The 25,712-nt window shown below is 36.4% G+C and overlaps 1 protein-coding gene across 15 annotated transcripts in view; it reads left to right on the forward strand.

The window, feature by feature from the left end:
- ARID4B (AT-rich interaction domain 4B) overlaps positions 1 to 24,565 on the forward strand; it is a 59,916-nt gene extending 35,351 nt beyond the window's left edge. For 3 of the 15 annotated variants that reach the window (XM_023745757.1, XM_023745756.1, XM_023745759.1), the window contains 8 exons: positions 2,787 to 3,044; positions 8,992 to 9,076; positions 10,205 to 10,403; positions 12,885 to 14,087; positions 16,948 to 17,061; positions 19,609 to 19,902; positions 20,923 to 21,069; positions 22,848 to 24,565. In XM_023745757.1, the coding sequence (XP_023601525.1) occupies positions 2,787 to 3,044; positions 8,992 to 9,076; positions 10,205 to 10,403; positions 12,885 to 14,087; positions 16,948 to 17,061; positions 19,609 to 19,902; positions 20,923 to 21,069; positions 22,848 to 22,975 (2,428 nt within the window). In that variant the 3' untranslated portion in view covers positions 22,976 to 24,565. Of the gene's footprint in view, positions 1 to 2,786; positions 3,045 to 8,991; positions 9,077 to 10,204; positions 10,404 to 12,884; positions 14,088 to 14,385; positions 14,499 to 16,947; positions 17,062 to 18,030; positions 18,227 to 19,608; positions 19,903 to 20,922; positions 21,070 to 22,847 lie in introns of those variants that run through there. The other 12 variants (XM_023745758.1, XM_023745761.1, XM_023745760.1 and 9 more) reach the window with 9 other exon arrangements.
- Positions 24,566 to 25,712: the final 1,147 nt, after the last annotated feature.

Here is a 25,712-nt window from a genome sequence, read left to right on the forward strand (position 1 = left end):
AATCTGCAGCTATTTCTGGAGCATCTACTGTGTCGAAGGCACTCTGATAAGCCTTTATTTTCTCTTTGTTACTAGTAATTATCTTTATTTTTCAAATTAGTACTTTAAAAACATTATTATTAGTATAATCTGTATTTTGTAGGGTTTTATTAATTCATTTAATTCTTCAACTAGATGGCCTTCTTACTTACTACAGAGATATATACGTCATACCACAAACTGAAATTATCCTGGTGTGACTGCCCTAGTTTGATAGATATTTTTTAGAAGCATTATGTGTGAGAAATGTCCAAAAGTGATTTCTGAATTTTATTAGATCAGTGCAATAGAAAATTTTACAATTATAAAGAATTAATATTTAAGTATTCCTCTAATATATAACTTCTGCTAAGTAATTAGCTATGACCAAGAATTTTCAATAGCCTGCCTCCGTATTCCAGTGTCTGGTCCATAATAGGTATTGATAAGTTGTAGCTTTTTTCTTTTAATTTGTTTCATTGTAAGGAGTGTCACATCAAACTGGGAAAATTTGATATTTCTTTGTGAATTCAGATGAAAAATCCTTGGTGTGTGTGTGTACATTTAAAGGCTATCTTTCTTGGCATTCTGTGTTGTGTCTGATTTAGTGCACTTACCTCTGATTTTGCTACTGAATTCTTAGAAAAGTAGAAGCATTTTCTATGGCTGATTCAAGCCAATAATTGTGTTGTCTGATTATTTATACATCAGTATATTATTTTCATGACTTTGATTTGTGTCTGAAGATTTGTGTCTGAAGTTGCTATTAAATGTGAAATTTTTATTATTTTTTTATTGTTTTGTTAGTACAGAGGATTGGGTTTTTATTCCAGATTAAATAAAGATTACTCTGGCTACCACTTAATGTAGGCTTGTGCTTGCAATTCTTGGCATTTATCAGTTGTGCGGAGCGTATTATATGATGTAAGATAATGTTAGAATTGTTTTCATTTTTTAAAAAGTTTAGACTTTTTAGTCGGTCTTTCTCCTTTTACATCATGATTCTGAGGTGCATGACAAATCTCTTGTTTTGTTGTGGCCAGCACAATACATTTCCTTTTATCCCTGATATTTGAACTTTTAATTTTATATATGTATATAGTATATATTACACAGATAAAACATTTAAGTTTGTTAATAATAGCTTATTATCCATAACACCCTTTCTGATAATTTCTTAAATATTTTAGCCTTACTAATCTTTAATTTTAAAGCTGTTAATGTATTTTCAATAATAGAGTTCATATTTTTTATCTTAGATTACAGTAGGTTTCCTTTAGATTTTAAGTATATATTCCTTTGGCTGTTATTATTTATTTATTTATTTATTGTTGAAAGTATTACAGATGTCCCCTTTGTCTGTTTGTTTTTCCCATTGATCCCCACCCACTCTTCCCAGGCCTTCACTCATATGGCTGTAGATGAGTCTTTAAAAGAGGAATAATTCTTGAGAACCCTTATAGACTTGCTGATTTATTTCAGAGAGATTTGACACATTTGACGCTTTCATGAACTCAGACTTAATTTCACAAGTTTATTGTGCTTCCCTTCATCCCTCACTGTATAGAAGGAAAGAAATAAAATAAAGAGGGTTATAGGGCTGCTTTTGTCTCTATTTCTATATTATTTTTGTTGCCTGTATAATTAGGAATGGTAAAATATGTTATTGCTAAAAAGATTGCATATAAGAATATTAAAAATTATCAGTGGAAGTTGGATTTTTGTATAAATATTTCTATTAACTTTGAAGTTTAATGCTCAGCTGTCTTGTGCTTCTGTTTTATGTTTATTCATTGTCAGCTATAAAGTGATGGATTCATTTTTGAGAGGAATCTATTGTAATACATTTAGACAAACTGCAGAGCAGATAAAGACTTAACTAAATGTCAAATTTTATACCAAAGCATTGATTTTTTTAATCTAGTGCTTGGAAAGATTTATGATTTGAGATTATCTCCAACTTGTTTAATACCGATTTGTGGCTAATATAACATGAATATGAATACTCAGCTTTAGAAGGTACAGGATACTGAAAAGATCAGAATGGCTGCAGTGCTGCTTCTGAATGGTGTAACTTTTAGTTTCATTTGGAACTTTAAAGTTGAGCGAGTTGGTAGAGAAGATTTTCAGTGAATATGGTAAAGAGAGCAGAAATTTTGAAGTTTAGAAGAATAAAAAAGAAAAAAGCCTTGATGGGATATTAATGTGAAGTTGGTAGAATATACTTGTGCAAGGTAAAATAACATTTTAGTATATCACATAACATTTGATTTTAGTTGGAGCACTTTTTAAAGTTATTAAGACTAGCCATTGGCTAGTAAAAGTTTTTGTTTTAAATATCCTGAGGCTGGAAATATTTGAGTAAAAAATAATTTTAGTCAGAAAATGGCTATGAGGTGTAATGATTTTTGTTTTTGTCAACCGAGATGTAAAATACTTTCATAATAAAACCTGAGACAATTGTAACAGTCGACTGTACTAGTTTCTTGCTCTGCAGCACAACTCCTGTCCCTCTGGCTGTTGGAAGTTTTCTTTTAATGCACTTATTTTTCATTGTTCATTTTCTCTAAATGTATCTTTTCTGTAACCACAGTCATCTTATACAATTTTAGTTTTTAATATTAAATTGAAAATCAGAGAATTTCATACACATGGAACCTGCTGTTCCCGGAACAATCACAGCCACAATTTTTATCAATTTATGTGGTTTGGAACTGAAAAGCTTATGAAGTGTCTTTTATTAACTGCAATTTTTTAAACCTTTCAAGAGATGAAACGAATAAAGAGGAAGAGGAAGATGATGAAGAAGTAGAAGAGGAGGAGGAGGAGGAGGAGGAGGAAGAAGATGAAGAGGATGATGACAACAATGAGGAAGAGGAGTTTGAATGCTATCCACCAGGCATGAAAGTCCAAGTGCGGTATGGACGAGGGAAAAATCAAAAAATGTATGAAGCTAGTATTAAAGATTCTGATGTCGAAGGTGGAGAGGTCCTTTACTTGGTCCATTACTGCGGATGGAATGTGAGGTAACTTGAGTTTTAGCTAGTGATTGCTACCTGAAAACACTTATAATTTCCTATTTTAAAACTTAATTAATGACTTACAGGCTTATTAGTATTTTCATTGAGGTCATAGCACTATATAAAAAATATGTAGTAGTTAGTATGTAAATGCTCGCGTAGTGACTTCCTACCTCCTGTTGTTAATAACTTGGAAGACCTCCTTAGTGTCTGCCCAGTTAATGTTTACATTACATGTGGATTAATCAAAGCAACACTTGGTGAAATGATAGGAAAATCCTTAAAGATGTGAAAGAGATTTGAGCTTCTTGATGTCTACAAGCCAATGATCAGACTTCTTGCTCTCTTGCGTTTTCAACTACCTTGCCATAGTAAGCTCTTTGTAATCCTCTTAGGTCCTCATATGCGGACGTCATATTTCTTTCAGTAGGCAGGGAGTTTACAATGGAGATTTCTTAAGAAGCCTTAGCTATTTCAAGAAGGCCTTATCTCCTCCTTAACAGTGCTTGTGTTACAGTGTTTTTCAGAAGCCTCAGAAATGTATTTTCATGTTGGAAGCACTATGGTTGCAATGTAAGCAGGTCTGCTTAACTTAACTAGAGTGCACTTCCTCCCTTTTCCTACCTGGGGAGCTGAAAGGCAAAACAGGTTCAGTTTCAGGTGGGGTTAGATGAAGTGTTTTTCTTATCATAGGTTTCCTTTGGTTTATCCAAAGAAATTCTGTATTTTAAGTTTGTCCAAAGTTTATGTCAGTTTTGGGATCTGATCATCTAGGTATCTTTTAAGAAAAACTTACTTCATTTTGGAATGTTTAATACTATTTTTGAAATATAGCCCATGATAGGGTTGTAGCCCTTGGAAAGTTAATCATAGAAGTTTTAAGTGGTGGTTTCATGTGTGCCTAGTCTCTTCAAGGAGGAATATAGTTCTCATGCTTTATATTTAAATTATAATTTGTTTGGAAAGTCGCTAAAAAAATACCATCTTTTTCTTAAAAATAATACTCTGTTCCTTAAAAGTACATTTTGTGTTGTCCGGTTGCAGCAGTAGGAAACTCTAGAAACAAGTCTAATCTGATTTCCTTCTTTATTTTGAGAAAAGTACAGATCTGATCCATTGGGCTTGTTCTTTATTTCTGACCAACAAGATTAACAAAAGTTTTGAATTTTAAGACTTATCTGTCATCGGTGTTGTCCTGAAACCAGCTTTTCCAGATACTGCTTTTAAGAGTCTCATGCTCTACCGACTGAGCTAGCCGGGCGCCTCAGATACTGCTTTTAAAATCATGTGTAATTAATTCTTTTGTCCGTTGGTTCTTATGCTGCCTCTATGGTGCATGATGTTTCTCACTGTAGTGCTGGCATGAATGATAAGTTCAGAGGAAGATGCTTGAAGTCTCAGATACAGTGGCTGTAGGAATATTTTGCCCACTCTTTGATATTTAATCATTTTGATCCCACTAAATGGTCTTATTAAACATGAATGTAGAGGGAGTTCCAGTATTGCCTAAGGTGTAAATGTTGAGTATGTTAGTTTAAAATTAGGAGAAAATTGAGTCGACAAAAATTAATTATTAAATAATGCCCACAAGATAGATAAAAGCCACATCATCACTTTGCCCTCTCCTTTCAGTCCTTCTGGTTATTTTGCTAGTTTATTTTATCTTATTTTACATTTTATATATATTTTTGCTAGTTTATATATAACAAGGCTGTTGTCCTAGTAGCCTTTTAAAATGCTTTAAATTCTGTGATGAATGGATAGAATTTAAGCATTCTCTAACTTTCACTATAGTCAGGGCCTGATTGTTTTCTATTAATTATCTCAAACAAGAGGCTTAGTATGTATGTGAGTTGAGACATTCATAAAATTATTCTGTAGTTAAGATAACTTTCCGTTTCCTTAAGAAAAGATTGACTAAAGGAAAGTATCCTATCCGAGGAGCACTTGGGTTTTAGAGGGCAGGAAATGTTGGGTATATTAGCTTTGAAGGTGATAGTGGGTTGGGTAGGATAACGGGCGATATTCGAAGGAGGCATTCAGGTGTTTAATAATATAGAAAGGAAAAGGAGAACTAACTATTCGACAAGACTTGCTTGTGTCACTGAGAAGGATGCACTACTGACAGCTCAAGCATTTTGTGGTCTGAACGTTGACAAGAAGAAAACTTACATCTCGGTGAAGAACTGTAGGGGTGGATCCCCACCCACTGCAGCATCGTAGAGAAAACAACTGTACTTCAGTAGATTAAGCAGTTAATTTCCTGATAGTCAATTTCACAGCATCCTCTTTCTCGGCAATAATAACCAAAGTCTGTCCTGCTGATGAATAAGAATTCACTGTGGGGAGCATTGGAGATCTTGTTCCCCAGCATGTGTCGTCAGTTTGACTCAAATACAGTTTTAAAAAAAGAAAAGAAAAAGAAATCACATGTGATTTTTGCTGCTGCTCCTTGTCTGAAGTTATCTAATGAGGACTGCAACAAGCCCTCATCACCTCTACAACTGTTTTCACAGTATTTTCAGAAATTCAGCTTGATCTCTGAATTTACACTTGATGTGAAATTGAAAATGAAGATTTATGCATGAAGGTTCATGAAAGTAGTTTTATTTTCAGTGGCAGCCATTCATTACTATGGCAATTTAGAAAATTTCATGTGGGGCTATTTATGTGAGTTTTGTGTGATCTGAGACATTTTCTAGCAAAGTTTTCTTAAAAAGAAAATATCTTTTAAAAAATACTGTTCTACATTATTCATTATTAGTGAATGAATATTGAACTACTTTGGACCTCCTGGCAACAGAATGGGAGTAAAGCAGAAATTCAGATCTGAATAAAAAGCATTGGTTTATAAACGCCATACCTGTAGAATATATAGACTAATGGATTGGGACAGATGTGGCCTGGCTCTACCTGGAGCCAGATTCTTCTCTATCCTTCTATATATGGCAACTCTGAATTTTCTGGGGACCTGTCCAACTGTTCTATTAAGGTTCCAGTTTCTCCATATTCAGATGAAAAAGTACCATGGCAGTCAAAAGGCAGTGAAAATTTTTTTTGCAGCATACAAAATACTTTGTATCAGATAGTCCTACATGTAGAGAAATGTAAAACAAAGCTTAAAAGCAGTAAGGTGAACTTAAAAAATTACTTTGGAGTTGACTAGTTTTTCAGTGCAAGTGAAAATAAACATTTTTTTTTGGTGTGAAATAAAGAATCAGTTATCTTTACAACTCAAATGGGCTTTCGTTCTGTTTTCAACTTAAGAGGGTTTATTAAATGGGACTTTTCCATTTAGTAGTTTGTAGATTAGCAGGTATATTTTATGTAAAACATAAAAATTGGACCCGTTTCATTTGGTGGCTTTGTAGATTGGCAGGTAGTACGTTTGTCTAAATTTACACAAATAGGAACCCCCTAAATTTATCATTATTAGTAATGTAAGTTTTTGGAATACTTTAGAAAATCAGTATCTGAGTCACAGTTGCTAACCATTTTCAGTGGTCTATAAATAAAACCTGCTCTTCCATTGTTCTTAACACTACTTATTACCTCTGCCTAAAGACCTATACCTTTGCTTCATTTTATAGAGTTAAATTCTCTAGGAAAATGGATTGACATCATTACTGTATCATTCTCTTGGGGTGGTTGTGTCAAATCATAAATTATGCTATAATATTTATGTTTCTATCATTATGTTGTTATTTTCTTTATTATGATGAACACCATTCCTGTGTCTTTGGTATGGATTTAACAGTATTAAATTAAATAGAAATATGCAGTGTTAATAACATGCTTAGAATTTTAGCTTTTCAGTAATATACTTTTATTTTTGTTGTATCCTAAGTACATTACTAAAAGCATAAAATGGTGTTCAGTGAGTCTTCATAAATTTTGTTTTAGATATTTTCTCAAATTAAAAATATATGTATAGCCAGAGAGCTCGGTTAGAGCATCATCCCAGTAAGCCAAGGTTGCAGGTTCGATCCCCAGTCAGAGCACATATAAAATGCATAAATAAGTGAAACAACAAATTGATGTTTCTCTCTTTCTCCCTTCCCCTCTCTCTAAAATCAACCAATAAATAAAAAAATATGTGTTAATTGAGATTATAATAGAAAATTCATCAAGTAGGTAAATACTGATAAAATTGCTTATAAAGTTTATTATTAACACTCCGGTGTGGGGTGAATTTCCCGCCAAAATATAAGATGGCTCTGTCTTTTGGTTTTGTTCCATCCACCAAAAGGGTGGATTACAAACAAATATTTGGTAATACGCAGTTACAATCGGCCCGAGTTTACACGTTTCCCGCACTCCACCGCAAATCAAAAAAAATGTGTTAATTGAGATTATAATAGAAAATTCATCAAGTAGGTAAATATTGATAAAATTGCTTATAAAGTTTATTATTAATAACTAGTGCTTTTCATCATGAGTTGGTCTTTTTTCTCTTACAGTGTCCCATAGGTTCTTAATTAAGGGAGGAAACTTCATCTCCTTGCAATGACAGTGTAAATTTCCACTTTAGATATGAGGTTTTTAAAAGCTTAGTTATATGATATATATATAACTTAACCTTTTGTTTATAGAAGATATGAAATATGCATTGCTCAGCAATTATTAAATGAATATACATTACAGAAAACAAACTACAAATGACTAATACTTTAATGGTTATTACATTTTATCTTAATAATCTATGCATATTTTAGTATTATGTGGATTTGGTTTTGCTTATGAAATTATTTTGGAAATATCTTTATTTTGTGTGTAATTACTTTTTCTTAATCTCTACGATTATGTCTTTTGGGTGTATGTATTAACATGCTAAATGGGTTTAGTTGGGTTGAAGAAGAACCACATCTGAATTGATGTTGGGCACAGAAGCCATTTCTATCTGGTTGACTGACATTCTTTTCCATTTTTATTATTGCTAAGTGATTGCTTAGGTGATTTGCCAACATATCCAAACAAAACTATAAAGCTTTCTTTTTTTGAACTCGACTTTTCTCTGATGAGAGCAATTATGTTATGGTCTCTGAATGATTTCTTCTAGCTTTGTATAAATATTTTAATTCATCACATTTTAAAAATACAAATATGTACGTACCTTCTTTCAGAAGGTGCAGAGGTTTGTTGTTCCTTTTGTAATTACCATTTAGTGTTGCCTTCTCTGCTCACTTGAAAGCTCCCTGCGGGAAGGAGCTGTGCTGCCTTCACTGCTGAGTACCCAGTGCTCAGTCCAGAGCCTGTCACCTGATAGACACCTATGATGTATTTGTCACGTGACTCTGCCCTTGTTTGTGCTTTTGGTCTTGGAGTTCACAGACTTGATCAGTTCAGGGCCCTCTGATGCGGCGCCTCCATCTCCCATAGGCCAGGGAGTGACCTTTGGAAGTTCAATGAGTTGCTTGTGCATCTTGTCTTTCATGTTTGTTTCATTAGTTAGATGACTCAGTAGAAATATTTTCAAATAAGTCATGTATATACTTGAAAATATTTCATTAGTATTTTAGTTAAATATCAGGTAGGATACTTGTCTAGATCCTATGCTTTAATTATAAGGAATTTATTGATAGCAGAATTTAAGAAGTATGGTCAAATCACTAACAGGCAGTCTTAATTTTTAGAGAGAGAGAAACATTAATGTGAGAATGAAATATAGATTGGCTGCCTCCTGCACACCCCCTACCAGGAATAGATCCCGAAACCCAGGCATGTACCCTAACTGGGAATCAGACCTTCAACCCTTCTGTGCATGAGACAACGCCACACCGGTCAGGGCAGTTGGTAGCTTTATGCATCAAACCAGGAAGTTGAACTAAATGATCTCCAGGGTTGTTTCCAGTTCTAAAATGAAATGATTCTATTTATGAGTTTCTTTTTAATATGCCATAAGTATCTCTGTGGTATATGTCTGTTTATTTATATCAATTTCCTTTCATTTCAGATATGATGAATGGATTAAAGCAGATAAAATAGTAAGACCTGCTGATAAAAATGTGCCAAAGATAAAACATCGGAAGAAAATAAAGGTAAGTGCTTATTTTTCTCTACATCATAATTCTTAATTAAAAAACTTTCCCCCCCCCCAGAATTAGGCATTAAGTGTGTGTGCATTAGTGTTAGCAGAGTTGGAAATACTCCCTTGAAATAGCAAATTTAGCAAAAGCTAGATTTGGGTACAATAATATTGTCACTTATGGAAAGACATTTTGGAAACGGTACTAAATGATCTGTGAGACTTTTTTCAGTTTCAGCTTGGAGAAGGCCACCCAGCCAGATTTTACTGGTCCATGTCAGCCCTCTCCTGCCCCTCTGAGTCCCAGCTGGGGAGCCCTAGAGTAGTGGGCCTGGACCCTGGGTTACCTACTAACTGCAAACTACTCTGGAGGAAAAGGAGGCTTCTTTGTCTGACTGCAGGGAGCGGCTTAGAGCAGGTTCCCAGAGGGGCCGCTGTCCTGGAAGTTGATGTTACTTTTACGTATGATGGAATTGCTCCTTCTAAGATTAACTCTCTCTAATGTTTTCTTAGAAAGCAGACCATTAGCTTTAGAACAGTTGTTACCTTGTTAATGGCATTTTTATATTTTGAATGGTGTATGTATTTGAGGTGTTTAATAGTTCTTCTGAAATTCACTTTTCATATTCAAAGTGAGAAGCCGTTTACTTTCCTGCTAAATGATACTCTAGTGGCCCCTAATAGTGAAAGCTTTCCCCTAAAATGGTTATTCTTTTCTCCCTGTAACATTGGGTCCATATTTAAGTTTGGGTACAGCAACTGAGTAGCTACAGCTCAGGCCTCATCAAACACTTTTCATCTTCACTCTCGGTCTTTGTTGGAAAGTATGGGGTGACATTGGTTAACAAAATTATATAGGTTTCAGGTATTCCAGAGGCATGCTAGTCTTAATTGTCTATCTGATGGCTAATTTATTTCAGCTATTTAAATATAAATATTAGACAAAAACTTTTTGCTCATCCTGCATTATTTGTTAAATAATATTGAAAAAACATCTGTAGCTGTTTTGAGGGGCTTTTCGTATATTTTTGTTATTTAATAATATATTTTAAGAGTTAAAATTAGTATTAACAATGTTACTAATAAATGCCTCATGATAAATTATGGCTAACATGAGATACTTTTTTTCCCCTTAACCTAGAATAAATTAGACAAAGAAAAGGACAAAGATGAAAAATACTCTCCTAAAAACTGTAAACTTCGGCGCTTGTCAAAACCACCATTTCAGACAAATTCATCTCCTGAAATAGTATCTAAACTGGACCTTACTGATGCCAAAAACTCCGATACAGCTCATATTAAATCCATAGAAATTACTTCTATCCTTAATGGACTTCAAGGTAAATATAATAAATGCCCTTTTTGCATGCAAGTGTTTGTTGTTGGTTTTTATATATCAAATTTTATAAAGGTAATTCATTAACATCAAATGGGTTTTTTAATTGAACCATAATTTTTTTTGGTTCTATTACTTGAAATAAAACCAACCATTGATTGAGGCTTAGAAATATTTCTGTTAGTAGATCCGAGGGCACCAGTAAATTGTAGTTAAAATTTAATATTCACCCTATTGTATTGATTCAGTGCTTTTTTTCAGGTTCCATCTTTTCTGTTGCCATGGAAAGCACAGTTGGTGTTATGCCATATTAGAATATAAAATTAAATTGAATTTTTTGTAAAGAATATTTAACTTTGCTTATCTTGATTACATTTATTATATTCTCTTTTGTGGTGACATTACTGCTTAATATTTACAGCAGAATGAAGTGTAACTATCAGATAATAACAGTGATAAAGACTGGTGGGAGGGGGAGGTTTATAAATCTGGCTGGCAGGGAAAAGGGGGGGAAGATCTGATCTATCAAATGAAGCAAAAGAATGTGTCTCCATAAAAAATATTTCACATTTTTTGTAACTTGAAAAGAGTTCAGATTTTTTTGTTGTTAATCCTCCTCTGAGGATATTTTCCCATTGATTTTTAAAGAGAGTGGAGGGGGAGAGACGGAGGGAGAGAAACATCGATGTGAGAGAGATACATCAATTGGTTACCTCCTTCACGAACCCTGATCAGGGCTGAGGAGAAATTAGCAAGTAACTAAAAGAGGAAATATTTTTAGAACTGACAGGCAGAAATCTTTAAATGGAAAGAGCCCCTCAAGTACTTGAAGTGATGAAGAAAGAGCCATGCCACAGTACATTTTATCTATAATAATAAAAGCGTAATATGCTAATTAGACCAGACATCCTTCCGGACAACCTTCTGGACAAAGCCTGGGCTGCAGGGGAAGCCTGGGTCCTTGGTGCCTGCCGGTGGCTGGAGGGAAGCCCGGGTCCCGGGTGCCAGAGGGAAGCTGGTGCAGGCAGCTGGGGAAAGGAAGATCTACTCTTGCATGAATTTCGTGCATCAGGCCTCTAATGAAATTATAAAATAGCAGGAATAAAATCATCACCACAAAGGAATGAAAGAGTGTTTTCAACACTATAAGCAAAAGAGCTGCACCTTCAAAATTTTGAAGGAAAATAATTTCAACTTGGAATTCTGCACCTGGTTAAACAAATCACACAATGAAGTTTGAGGGTCAGGATGTATTCAGACCTGTAAGGACAAAGACTATTTTCCTCCCATGTACTGTTTTAGGAAACCGTTAGGTGGCCCAACACAACATGGGAGTAAACCTAGAAAAAGGAAGATGTGAGATCGTTTAACAGTGGGTCTGGGTCATGAGAAAATCTGCAGGAGATTCCTAGGATGGTGGCTGTTAGAACTGACCCAGAGACCAGCCCCCCAGATGGAGCAGAAAATAGGCCTCCAGGGTAGAGATTGGGTGAGTGAGGAAATTGGAGAGAATGCTTGACTTAATGGAGCAGTGAAATAAATGTGAAAGACATAAGAAAGGAAGACAGCGTGAGTAGAAAAGGACTTTTGGAAACTCCGTGAAAAATAAAAGGCTATACCAGAAAGAAAGTAACAAGTGGACTGTTTCTGCAATGAACCATATTTACATGTTATAAATACTATATTTAAATAAATATATAGAGAGAAAGTATGGGGAAAGAGGGATGAGGTATTAATAAGAGAAAATCCTCATTCCTTTTATCAGGTTAAACTTCATAAATCAACAAATAGAATATTATTAAGAGAAGGTGGTAATAACTATCAATAGAAATAGTTATAACCACCTATATGTACTGCTTTGATCATTTTAAAAAATTTAGTTATGCAGGAACACATTGAAAATTTTTAATGTTTTTACCCATCTTAATTGTCTCAATTTTTTTTAAATTTAAACCTAGTTAAAGAACATACTACATGGATTTCTCTCTTTTTTTTTTTTTTAATTTAAACCTAGTTAAAGAACATACTACATGGATTTCTTAGACTGTTATAGTTAAGATTCTAAATTCTGGAATCAAATGACTTACATTTAGACGTTCTCTTGCCATTTGGGGTAGTTTAACCTCTCTCAATCCTAATTTCCTAAACTATAAAATAGGGATGATAAAACACACTCCTCAAACACACACCTCACAGCTTTAATGAGGTATAATTTACAGACAATGAAATTCACTACTTTTATGTTTACAATTTTATATGTTATGGCAAAAGTATATAGTAGTGGAACTATCGCCCCACATGTAGGCATTTCCGCAATTGGTGAGTGTCTTAGCTCTCAGAAGCTTAATTTCCTCACTTGTAAAATGGATTAAAACCTGGCGAGCAGGGTGGCTATAAACATAGGAGCTAATATATAAAGCGCATGGCGCAGAGAAGATACTGCTAATCTTCCCGTCATGCATCATTTTTCTTCTTTTTTTTCCAGCTTCTGAAAGTTCTGAAGACAGTGAGCAGGAGGATGAGACAGGTGCTCACGACATGGACAGTACTGGCAAAGAGGAATCGAAGACTGAGTATTTGGCCCACGCCAGAAATGACCTTTCAAAGGAGGAACAGAACAGTTCATTTTTGCTAGAAGAAAGCAAGGTCCATGCAGATTTGGTAATATCTAAACCAGCGTCAAAATCTCCAGAAAGGTTAAGAAAAGATATGGAAGGATTGTCTGAAGATACGGATTATGAAGAAGATGAAGTCACAAAAAAGAGAAAGGATGTCAAGAAAGACACCCCCGATAAATCCTCAAAGCCACAGGTCAAACGTGGGAAAAGAAGGTATTGCAACACAGAGGAGTGTGCAAAAACCGGGTCGCCCAGCAAGAAGGACGAGAAGGCCAAGAACAAAGAATCACTTTGCGTAGAAAACAGTAGCAACAGCTCTTCTGATGAAGACGAAGAAGAAAAATCAAAAGCAAAGCTGACACCAACCAAGAAATACAACGGTTTGGAGGAAAAGAGAAAATCTCTGCGGACGACCGGTTTCTATTCGGGATTCTCAGAAGTGGCAGAGAAAAGGATCAAACTCCTAAACAACTCGGATGAAAGACTTCAGAACAGCCGAGCGAAAGATCGCAAAGATGTCTGGTCAAGTATTCAGGGCCAGTGGCCCAAAAAGACGCTGAAGGAGCTTTTTTCCGACTCCGACACGGAGGCCGCGGCTTCCCCTCCGCACCCGGCCCCGGAGGAGGGCCCGGCCGAGGGGACCCTGCAGACGGTGGCCGAGGAGGAGAGCTCACCCGGGGCCGAGCTGGACGCGCCGCTGCCCGCCAGCGCCGACAGCCAGCCCGCCGAGGAGAAGCCCCTGGAAGCCAGTGACAAAAAGGCCGAGTTTCCGAGCAGCGGCAGCAATTCAGTGCTGAACACCCCTCCTACCACCCCGGAGTCCCCTTCCTCGGTCACCGTCACGGAGGCCGGGCAGCAGCCGTCTTCGGTGTCAGCGTCAGACGCTCTGGCCCCAAACCAGGAAGAGGTGCGAAGTATCAAGAGTGAGACCGACAGCACCATTGAGGTGGACAGTGTCGCCGGGGAGCTCCAGGACCTGCAGTCGGAGGGGAACAGCTCGCCCGCCGGCTGCGACGCCAGCGTGAGCTCCAGCAGCAGCACCCAGCCCGAGCCCGAGCCCTCGGAGAAAGGTGAGCAGCGAGGCCTGGGCTGCCTTAGGGTCCCCTCCTCCCTCCCGGTGGCTTCCTAAGGAAGCACTAGTGCGAAGGCAGCTTGGAAAGCCATCTGAGTAATGAGGAGTGGAATGCGTTATCTCAAAGCTTGAGAAGGACTTGGTGTCCTTGGCACCCAGGCCCCAGTCCAGACCTGTCAGGAAAGGCATTCTCCGCCGGTGGACTGTGTGGCATGAGCAGCTTAAATATATTTCTGTAACGTTGTGTGTGCGATTGTCATGTGCAGTTTCTCACGAACATTTTGATTTATTGACAGACCCCTCCAACCTTAACCAAATCTGTATGTAGGGGTTTGGAGCAACCACCTGGCCAGGCACTGCTTTCCTCAGACAACCGTGTCAAACTGATTTTCAAGCCTGACTAACTTGTGTGAGTTTGTAAAGGAATTTGATGCTTTCTTAGATGCATAGCTACCAAATTGAAGGACCAATGTGTATGTGACTAACGTACAGTAAGACTTTTTTGATTTTCCGTGAAGTTGTTAAAAGTGGAAATTCAAATGAGTACTTTCCAAAAGTATTAGTACCTTTTGATAATGCCATAGTTATACTGCTGTCAGCATTTTTCTTATACACCACTTCACTCAGGTGTCTTTAAATTGGTATACTCTATTCTGACACTTGGCTTCAAAGCACTCTTGTCCCTTGTAAAGGCAGAGCACTAGGTAGAGTATATATTTTATGTAACATAACAGGTTTTATTGTGCTAGCTTTAGGTTCTTAGCTTAAGAGATAGAATCTAGATCAGATTAGTTAAATCCAAGTTTTCTCACACAAATCAGTTTTTCCTCCTCCAGCTTTATTGAGAGATAATTGATATAACATTGTCACACAAATCTTGACTTAAAATATTTCTTTTGGAACAATAAATACTAAGTAAAAAATATAATTGCTATTAAATTGGGATGTTCTTTGTTGTTGTTTTTTACATTCACAGATATAGCTACTATGATTGTATTTGTCTGCCATACTATCTTATGGAACTGAATTGTCCAGGCATAAATAATCTTCAAAATTAGAGAAGCCTTTGTCATAAATGATTAGAGAGACTTTTGACAATAGCATGATAGAATTTTAATACTTATAATTCTTACAAGATTTTATCTTTAACTGTGTTCCTCATCTTATGAAAAATAAAAAAAAATTAAAAGATATGGTAGTCCTTCTGAATTTTAATCTTGAATAGGCTAAAAAGAAACATGAGAACTTCTAGATTTAGGGTAGCAGAGGACCATCTGCTTTATCATGTCACAGCATATAGTATTTTTTAATAATTTATTCCTTTATTTAAAAAAATAATTTTAACTGATTTTTAGAGAGAAAGGAAGGGAGAGAGAGGAAAAAACATTGATGTGAGAGTGGAACATCGATCAGTTGCCTCCCACATGTGCCCCAACTGGGGATTGAACCCACAACCTGGGCATGTGCCCTGACTGGGAATTGAACCCGTAACCTTTTGGTGTATAGGATGACCAAGCCACATTGGCCAGGGCAGGGATAACTTTTTAAGCACCTGTTTAATATGACCTCATTTTAATAAAGTTGTCTACTGATATTAGAGAATTTACATTGTATTAAAAATAAAAATGTAAGTCTTGCAATTTAGATTTAGGATTTTCCTCCAATTTAGCCTACATTAACCTGAAAGTTTCAGAATTAAACTCTTGAGGAAAAATCTGGCAATTCTTTTTAAGAGTCTGCTTCTGTATAATCAATATCTAAGTCACCTTCTTTATGTTTCACTTTATTATATTAAAATAGCATTAGGAAAAGTTATCAGTAGATACACCCATTAAAAAGGAAATCTATTAAGTTTCAAACAAAACAGTTCTGTTTCATTTTTGACCACGGAAGCCATGTCTTACATACTCAAAGTTGAGTTTACCATTGGTAATAGGACTAAGAAACTTCTTTGTAGCAAACATGGCATAATTTTATCCTAAAATTAATTATATCATGTTGTTATAGTATATGACATTGGAACTGAATAGATAGGACTTTATCTATGGAAAAAGAACTTACCGTGGAGTCCGGGAGAAAATAGTTGCAGTTGGAAAGAATCAGAAACACAGGAGATGGTGAGGACCAGATTAGTAAAAAGGAAAAAGTATAGAAACCACAGTGCAGAGCAGTGATCAATCAGTGAAACCTGAGCAGCAGGGAAAGTTAGGGAACGTTTGGGACTTGGGCTAGTCCTTAAGGAAAGGAGACATTTAAAACATTTTGGATAATCTTCTACCAAGAAGATGAACCGTTACTTAGAACTGCTATTGCTGGATTTGTAAGTGCCCTGAGAACTAAGTTACTGATGAAATAAATAAATGCGTAATATAACTGAATTACTACTAAAATTTATCCCATTCGTATCATACCATTTAAAATTATATTAATATCATTATAAGATATATTATTAATATTTAACCTGTAATTAAACTTTAATATTTTGGTTTTACTGAATTTTAACAAATTTTACTTTTTTTTTTCAGCATATGCCTGTTTTTGAATTACTACTAGACTCATAAGCTCTCAGTACTATATTGAGAACTATTTTCAGTTTATATCTGATTTTTCAAAGAAGGATGTTCACACTTCATTTGCTTTAAAAAAAACCCTCTAACTTTTATTATGTGCAATAAGTGAGCTCATAAATAACAGTTTATTTAAAAAATAATACTGAGTTCTATGATAATTTATAGATCTCATAAAGAGCATGTATAGTTTCAGAATTGTTCTGTACTTACAAAATGTGGAGTTAAGTTATACCTAGGAAAAGCTTGATTTTTATATTGTGTTACTTAATCATTTCTTTCCCATCGTAGCCTGTACAGGTCAGAAAAGAGCGAAAGAAGCCCAGGGAGGAGGAAGTTCATCGAAAAAGCAGAAACGAAGCCATAAAGCAACAGTGGTAAACAACAAAAAGAAGGGAAAAGGCAGTAAGTTGTAAAACCTCTAATTTTTTTTAGATATAAAAATAATGGCGGATATATTGATCACTTTGTAAGGTATATAAATGTTGAATTACTATTTTGTAAGCTTGGAAGTAATGACTGTATGTCAACTATACCAGTAACTTTAAAAATTATGGCGGATATTTTTCCCCCATTAAGGTATTCAGGATATGGTATAAGTCAATATATGTATTTTATTTAATCCTCACCTGAGGATATGTTTTTTATTGATTTGAGAGAGAGACGAGAGAGAGAGAACCATTGATTGGTTGCCTCCTGTAACGAACCTGCAACCTGGGTATGTGTCCTGACTGGGAATTGAACCCGAGACCTTTCAGTGTATGTATGGGATGACGCTCCAACCAACAGAGCCACACCGGCCAGGGCTAAGTCCATATTTTAATTTTGTCACTACCCACAAAATGTCACACAAGTCTTCAGATCCTAGGTAAATTCTAGAATTAAGCAGTTTGGTCTTATTCAGCAGTGTTATTCATTGCTGATGAATATGAATGATGAAGAATGAATGATGAATGAGCCAACAATCTTTTTAAAAATAACAGCTACCGCTCTTTTAATATAAACAACATTTTCATGTTTGTTTTATGCTCCATAGTTCTTTCCCCTTGTCATATCACATTATGAAATGCTTCAGTTATGTATTATTTTTATTACGATAAATTGATTGCTTTGAATTCTTCAAGGCAAAATCAGCCTAGGAGAGAACAATCAAGACAGCGTTGGCGCTGTAATCCCAACAACTCCAGTTACCACCTTTAGCTTGAGTACCTCAAGCCATGTGGCCAAGAGTAGCTATGAGCAATATATACTATATACATTGGTTAAGTGGGCTCTAACTAAAGACTTAACTTTATCAATGACTGTTCATCGACCTACAGGAATATATATACTGTATTTCTCCTGAGAGCTGCACATTTTATCTCTCTCTCGTAGACAAAGTGAGAAGCGGAAAATATGTAAAGAATTTTTTTTCAGGTGTCCCACACTGACTCCTGCTGCTCTTCCAGGAGACTCCTGCCACCTCCACTGCCTGACCTTTGCTATCGGCCGGCTTGGCTGCACTTCAGTGCAGAAAGGGTTATGCGGCCAGCGCCCCGAGGTTCTGCTGAGCCCATATGACTTCCAGGCGGTGAATATGGCGTTCCTTGGGGCCCCGGGCGGCTGTGCTCAGCAAGGCCATGAGAGCCAGGCTGAGGCAGACCACTGCATCATAGTGGGGCCGAGCCTTGGGGGCTTAGCCAGGAGTTGCCAGGGGTTCCAGAGCAGCAGTGGGGGGTCTGGGAGGGGATTTGATGAGGAAATGTGGTGTAAGGAGTGGTGGAGTCTCTTTATTTCTAGAACACCACAGTGGAGGAGATGCTATGCACCTTCCCTGTTTGGAGTATTTTTCAGGCTTTAGAGCCTAACCATATTCTTTTATTTCTGGTAGCTGTTGTTCAATGAAGCATCAATAAATAGATGCCCATTTGATTGTCAGTATTTGGAGTAACAACAGTTTAGACAGTTAAAGCATTTTTTAATTATACTATGATGTTTTTGTCCTCAAGACTTTACCATTTAAATGACATTTCCTAAGAGGGGTCATCTTCAGCAACACAGTTAACATTCATATAATTTAAGATAAAACTGTTGATTGCTTTCTCACATTTTAATTATTGGGCTTACACCTTGGTAAATCAGAATGAGGATACCATCCATTCTTTGAAAATAATTCAGTTAAATGAATTAACTGTCATGGAATCTAAAATAATATTTTTTATCCAGAAAGAGGAAATGGATGGGAAAATCAGTGCCATCATCTAGTCAGTCACATGTTAAATTTATCAAGGTGTTAACCATTTCTATGGTACTGAGGCTTTAGTCAGCAAAACAGGTGTAACAGAATATTACATAGACCTCAGAATTTTTCATAAATTACTGAATCTATTTACCAGGGTAAAACTGATGGTTTATTGCAGTCAGCAAGCTATGATGTAGGAGTTATTTAAGAAATTCATTGTATGTATCAAAGTTTAGTGTTTACTCCCAAATAATCTTTATTGAACATGATGATTATGCATCATTGTTTGTTTGTGGCCAAAGGAGCAGTATACATTTATACAACCTAAAGTGTTAAAATTAAGAAGTTTCTATAATGAGTCAGTTTAAAAGATTCTGTATTTTATTTTTTTATATATTAACATAATGGAATAAAAAGCCATTCAGATAATTACTTTATATTTGACAGTCTACCAAGTATAATGGAAGATTAGGGTTGTTTTTTGTGGGGGTTTTTTTGTGTGTTTTTTTTTAAGTACTATTGGCAACTCAGGTAAGGAGTTTTGTTTTGCTTAACTGTGCCGGTGCATTTGTACACGATGATTTTTCAAGCGTTTAGGCAGCTTCTATAAAACAAGTTGTATACTGTAGTAATAAATTCAAATGGTTAATTTTAAATTGTCCATTAAAATCTGTGGCAAAACCTTTGTTACTTTTCTGTTTCTAATGCTTTTCTTTTGCTTGTGTTTTCAGCCAACAGTAGCGACAGTGAAGAACTTTCTGCCGGGGAGAGCGTCACCAAGACTCAGCCCGTCAAATCCCTGTCCGCGGGAATGAAGGCTCACAGCGCTCACAGCGCCAAGTCGCCCGCACGGACACAGTCGCCGGGAAAATGTGGGAAGAATGGGGACAAGGACCCTGACCTCAAGGAACCCAGTAATCGGTTACCCAAGGTTTACAAGTGGAGCTTTCAGATGTGTAAGTGCAGATACCGAATGGGCAGCTGGTCAGTCTGTAGAAGCTTTGTCCTAGTAACTCTTGATGCTCGTAAGTGAAAAGCAGTTTATAACCAAGCTTAAGAGTCCCAATAACCAGTTGCATTATAGAGACTTTATTTGGATCTCGATTTGAATAAACAGATTGCTAAAAGAAAAATTTGAAGGTAATTGAGGAAAATATCAACATAGGCTAGGTATTTCTGTTATGGGGTGGGGAGTGCAAGGGGTATAAATGAGACAAGATTCGACATGAATTGCTAATAACTGAAGGTGAATGATGGATATATAGGGCTTCATCATTCTACTCTATACTTCTGTGTACATGAGAAATCTCCATAATATATATATTTTTTGGGGGTGGAGACTACCCCAGAGTTTCTTACACAGAAAAATATTCTTAGGATATTGAAAATTGCTTGCAGTGGTTCTCAACCTTCCTAATGCCGCGACCCTTTAATACAGTTCCTCATGTGGTGGTGACCCCCAACCATAAAATTATTTTCGTTGCTACTTCATAACTGTAATTTTGCTACTGTTATGAATCGTCATGTAAATATCTGATATGCAGGATGTATTTTCATTGTTCGCGACCCACAGGTTGAGAACCGCTGCTTTAGAGCCTTTGAAAAAAGTTTTTCCAATTTAAAAGTTATGCATACATACTCATAAAAAAAAAACTAAAAAGGATTTTAAAAAATGTATCCACAGTCCTGACATTCAAAAATATAAACAATTTTAACATTTTGGTGTCTTCCCAGTCTTGTTTCTAAGTATGAGTTTATACGATATACTGTGATGATACTGTACATGATGTGGAATTTTTAGCATACGTGTTTAGATTGTAAGGTCTTTGATTCTCCATACTCATTAGCTCAACAAATATTGTGCATATATTATGCACCAGGCATTGTTCTAGGCTAAGAAAAAAAATCTTAGGGAAACAAATTTACAAGCCTTATTTTTAGTTTTTCTTCTTGACCTCATTCTATAGCCACACTATATATTGTTTCTTTTATATCTTAACATTTTGTTCAAAAATACATATTAATAAAAGTTTTAAAATTGACAGCGGACCTTGAAAATATGACAACTGCTGAACGCATCACAATTCTTCAAGAAAAATTGCAAGAAATCAGAAAACATTATCTGTCATTAAAATCTGAAGTAGCTTCCATTGATCGTAGGAGAAAGCGTTTGAAGAAGAAAGAAAGAGAAAGTAAGTGTTTTTACCTTTACTTACACATAAAGCAGCTGTGACTGCATTAGACTCACATGAGGTTGTCCTGTATGTCTTCAGGCAAGTTCTTTAATCTCACTTACTTTCCTCACCCTATCAAATGGAAAAATTTGCCTAAATAAACTCAAGTCATGATGTTCACTTTCATAGAGCATATAGTCTGTCCCCCCAAAAATCCTAATAAAATTTCGGTTAGTGAAAAGTGCTGTGGCCCTAGCCGGTGTGGCTTATTTGGTTGAGCTTTGTCCCATGTACCGAGAGGTCACAGGTTCGATTCCCTGTCAGGGCACATGCTGGGGTTGTGGGCTTGATCCCCAGTAGGGCGCGTGCGGAGTCTGCTGATCATGATTTTTTCTCATCATTGATGTTTCTTATTGTCCTCTCCCTTCCTCTCTGAAATCAATAAAAATATATTTAAAAATAAAAATGAAAGTGCTATGAGAAAATAGACTCACTCTGAGGGAAAATCTTGTCTTTGTTTCAGCAAGGCTGCCATAACCAGGTGCCACAGACGGGATATGTGGTGCCAGTGTTGGAAATAAGTAAGACCTAGAAAGGACAGGTTGAAGGCTGGGGACACAGAGAGGACCAGAAGCTGTTTTATTCCTGTTTTTGAAATGCCTCTTGGACTTCCAAGGGGCATGCCAGGCAGACAGTGGGATATAGAAGTTTGTAGCTCAGGGGACAAATCAAGACTAGGGATATAATTTTCAAGTCATTTGCGTATCTATAGTACAACGTTACTGCACATGGTTTTTAAGCCCCAGTACTTGAGTAGGTCACCCAGGAAAGAAGTGTGGATCGCAAAGAACAGGAAACCTGGAACAAGCCAGCTTTTATAGGTGGAGCGAGGAGAAGCCAGAGCAGCAGGAAGTAGCCTTGAATGAAGAAAACGAGAAGATGGCCAAGAAAAGAGTTTTAGGAGGAGGGGAGTAGCCAGCTGTGTGATGCAATAGTTGAGCTGTGGACCCTTTTGTTCCATCTTTAAGAAGCAGTTAGCCTTCCATTCTCATCACCATTTAAATTCACAAGAAAGTCCAAACGTAGAAAGATACAGGAATTAGAGGGGGAAGATTTTGGGGTGGATTGTAGATTTTTTCTATTGGATTCAAAGCTCTTTCTGGCATTGGTTTTATTATTACATAAAGTCTGCTCTCTTATTTCCATGTCCTGATAGACCGGGCACAGGCTATCTCTTTGTCTACCCAGACAGGAGCAGTTCCTAGTCTGTCCTTTCTATTCCATCTGCTTAGCTTCTTGAGACATAACTTGGTTTTCCTTTCTTTATATTACGGGATTGTGGGACGAGACTTTACTATTTTTTTTTTTTAATCCTTACCTGAAGACATGCTTTTTAATGATTTTCAAAAGAGGAAAGGAGAGGGAGAGGGAGAGAGAAACATCAATGTGAGAGTGAAACATCAATTGGTTGCCTCCCACACACACCCTAACTAGGGATAAAACCTGAAACCTGGGTATGTGCCCTGACCAGGTATTGAACCCACAACCTTCTGGTGTACAGGACAATGCTCTAACCAGCGAAGCCCCAGCAGCCAGGGATGCTTTTTTAAAAAAATTTATTTATTGTATTTATTGGGGTGACTTTGGTTAATAAAGCTATGTAGGTAACATTGACTGCCCTTGTAAGCGAAATAATTTTGGAGACTACAGCCGAATTGTAGTCTAGTGATTTACTCCTGTTTATTGTTGGGTATACGTTCTATTAAGCTATTGATTTGGTTTCCCTGTCCCTTTAGGTGCTGCTACATCCTCATCCTCTTCTTCACCCTCATCCAGTTCCATAACAGCTGCTGTTATGTTAACGTTAGCTGAACCATCCATGTCCAGCGCATCACAAAATGGAATGTCAGTCGAGTGCAGGTGACAGCAGGACTTGCTCAAGCACTTTGCACTTAATGGCTGTGAGGGCCACGTCTTTTTTATACTGCACAGTGGCACAAAAAATCAGACAAAGCACTATTTTATATTTAAAAATTGTTTCTTGACAAGCTGACTTGGCACTTAAGTGCACTTTTTTTATGAAGAAAAAGTACAATGAACTGCTTTTCCTCAAGCAATAATTGTTTCCAACTTGTCTGGGAATTGTGTGTCTGGTGACTTGAAGGCCTTCCACTGTGGCTAATGGAGGCTTTTCACTGCCTGTAGAGACAATACAGTAAGCGTAATTATTGGGTGGCCAGAAAATGGTAAGATAACTTACTGTATATGTATTCCCTTGTATTTTGTTAAAGCTGGAGCATTTGATATTTTTCCATTTATTTATGAAAAAAATATGAACCTATTTTCATTTGTACAAGCTAATTGTTTTTTAAAGAGAGTCACTTTGCGGTGGCTTTAATTGTATAAGTCAAGCACATGTAATAAATTCAAAACCTGCCGTTAACAGGACAGCAGACATCAGTCCTGGTAACCAAATATTAAAGATTCTCTTTAAAAAAGACTGAACATGTTTACAGGTTTGAATTAGGCTAAAAGGTCTTGCAGTGGCTTTTCATACCCCTTCAAATTGGAATGGAACTACTGTACTTTGCCATTTTTCTATAAATCAGTATTTTTTTTTAATTTTGATATAATACATTGTGTGAAAAAAGAAAATGGCTAATAAACTGTATTAAATCTTAAACAATGTATAGATTGTATTTAGCCAGTTCAAAGTGTATATTTATTCATAATGAATTATAACAGTTATATTTTTGTGTTTTCTTGTAAATGTTTCTTTTCCTTAAATACAGATAACTCATTTGTATTGCTTATTTTATTATGAGCTACAACAAGAGGATTTCAGGAACAAGTAAACTGTATTAGTATGGTTCAAGGTTGAAGTATAAATAGGTAATCGGGTAGTAGGCCTATGAAATTAAATGCCTTGTATAAAATAAATGAACGCAGAATTGTTTCCACTTGTATGGACTTTATGTTGTATGATTCCAACCTCTGTTCTGTTTGGCACTTGTATTTAATTCTCCACCTTTGTAAGACATTTGTATATTGCGGATGTGTTCATTCAAGCTATTTAATACCTGGCACTGTTAATACACAGTACTTTACTGTACAGACTGTTTTACTGTTTTAATTGTAGTTCTGTGTACTTTTTTTTTAAATGGGGCTGGCATGTTTTATTTGTTTTCAGGCAATATGATGTGAGAATTTTGAAGCGTTTTGTTGTAGATGCTAACGTGTCAGAATCCTTTACATTCAACTTTTCTAAGAAAAGCATTTTCAGTCTTGTAGTGTGTGCTTACAGTAACTAATTTTGTTGAAAATGGTTTCAAGTTACTCAAATTTGTACAGGACTGTAAAGATTTGTTGACAGCAAAACATTGAAGAAAAAGCTTATAGAATAAAAGCTATAAAGTATATATTAGGATCTGCAAACAATGAAGAATTATGTAATATATTGTACAAATGTAAGCAAAGGCTCTGAAATAAAATGCCATAGTTTGTGAGTCATTGATTTTGTTTCTAAAAGATTAAGTAATTTTGGTTCATTTCTGTATGTGATGACTGACTGGAACATATATCTCCAGCCTGTATTGTCAGGAGGGGTTAATTGACATACAGAAAGGGGAATGTTCTATCCATAAAAATTAAAAGTCCACTAACCAGATACAGGATTTATTAGGCCTTTTATCTTTTGTGTACAGTTTTGCCTGAGTCTGAGCATGATGAATACCTAAGACTTGGAGATTTGTCTAAAGAATAAAATCAAAACTTTTGTTTTCTTTAACATACTTGAAACCATTACCAGCAGCTACCCCCCCCCCCTTTTTTTAATTGATTCTAGAGAGAGAGGGAGGAAGGGGGGGGAGAGAAATCCATGTCTGTTACCTCCAATACGCCCACCTTGGGCAACCTAGGGAATGTTTCCTGATAGGGAATCTAACCTGCCAACTGAGCCACACAGGCCAGGGCCCAACCTTTTTTCCTTTTAAATTGTAACTGTCTTTTAATTTGCATGGACCCTTGTTGGTCTCATACTGTTAGCGCACTCTACTTGTGCACATGGGAATCGCTGGGCATTCCTAAAACAGTGGTCAGGCCCCGCCCTCACAGAGTCCTGTTTACTTGGCTGCAGTGGGACCTGGATATTGATCTTTTTTTTAAGTCTCCAGTGTGCTTCTGGTTGAGAATCACCACTTTACCTCAAACCTTTTAAGATCAATAGTTTCTTTGCCCCATTTAATGAACTTCCCACCAAGAGAAAACATTTTTAAAAACATAATACTATTTCAAGGCCTAGGCTCAAATGTGTATTTTTTTACTATTATTGAAAGTATTACATGTCTCCTTCCCCCCCCCCCATTGACACACACACACACACACACACACATACACGCCCCCCCTCCACTGGCACCCCTGAGGTCAAGCCCCCACCGCCCCAGTGTCTGTGTCCATAGGTTATGCTAATGTGCATGCATACAAGTCCTTTGGTTGGTCTCTAACCCCCCATCCCCTGCCCCATGTATGGATCTATTTTGTTCATCAGTTTATGTTGGTCATTATATTCCACATGCGTGAAATCATGTGATATTTATCTTTCTCCAACTGGCTTATTTCGCTTAGCTTAATGCTCTCCAGTTCCATCCATGCTGTTGCAAATG

This window comes from Myotis lucifugus, unplaced genomic scaffold (assembly GCF_000147115.1).
Source record: "Myotis lucifugus unplaced genomic scaffold, Myoluc2.0 scaffold_578, whole genome shotgun sequence".
Taxonomy (NCBI): domain Eukaryota; kingdom Metazoa; phylum Chordata; class Mammalia; order Chiroptera; family Vespertilionidae; genus Myotis; species Myotis lucifugus.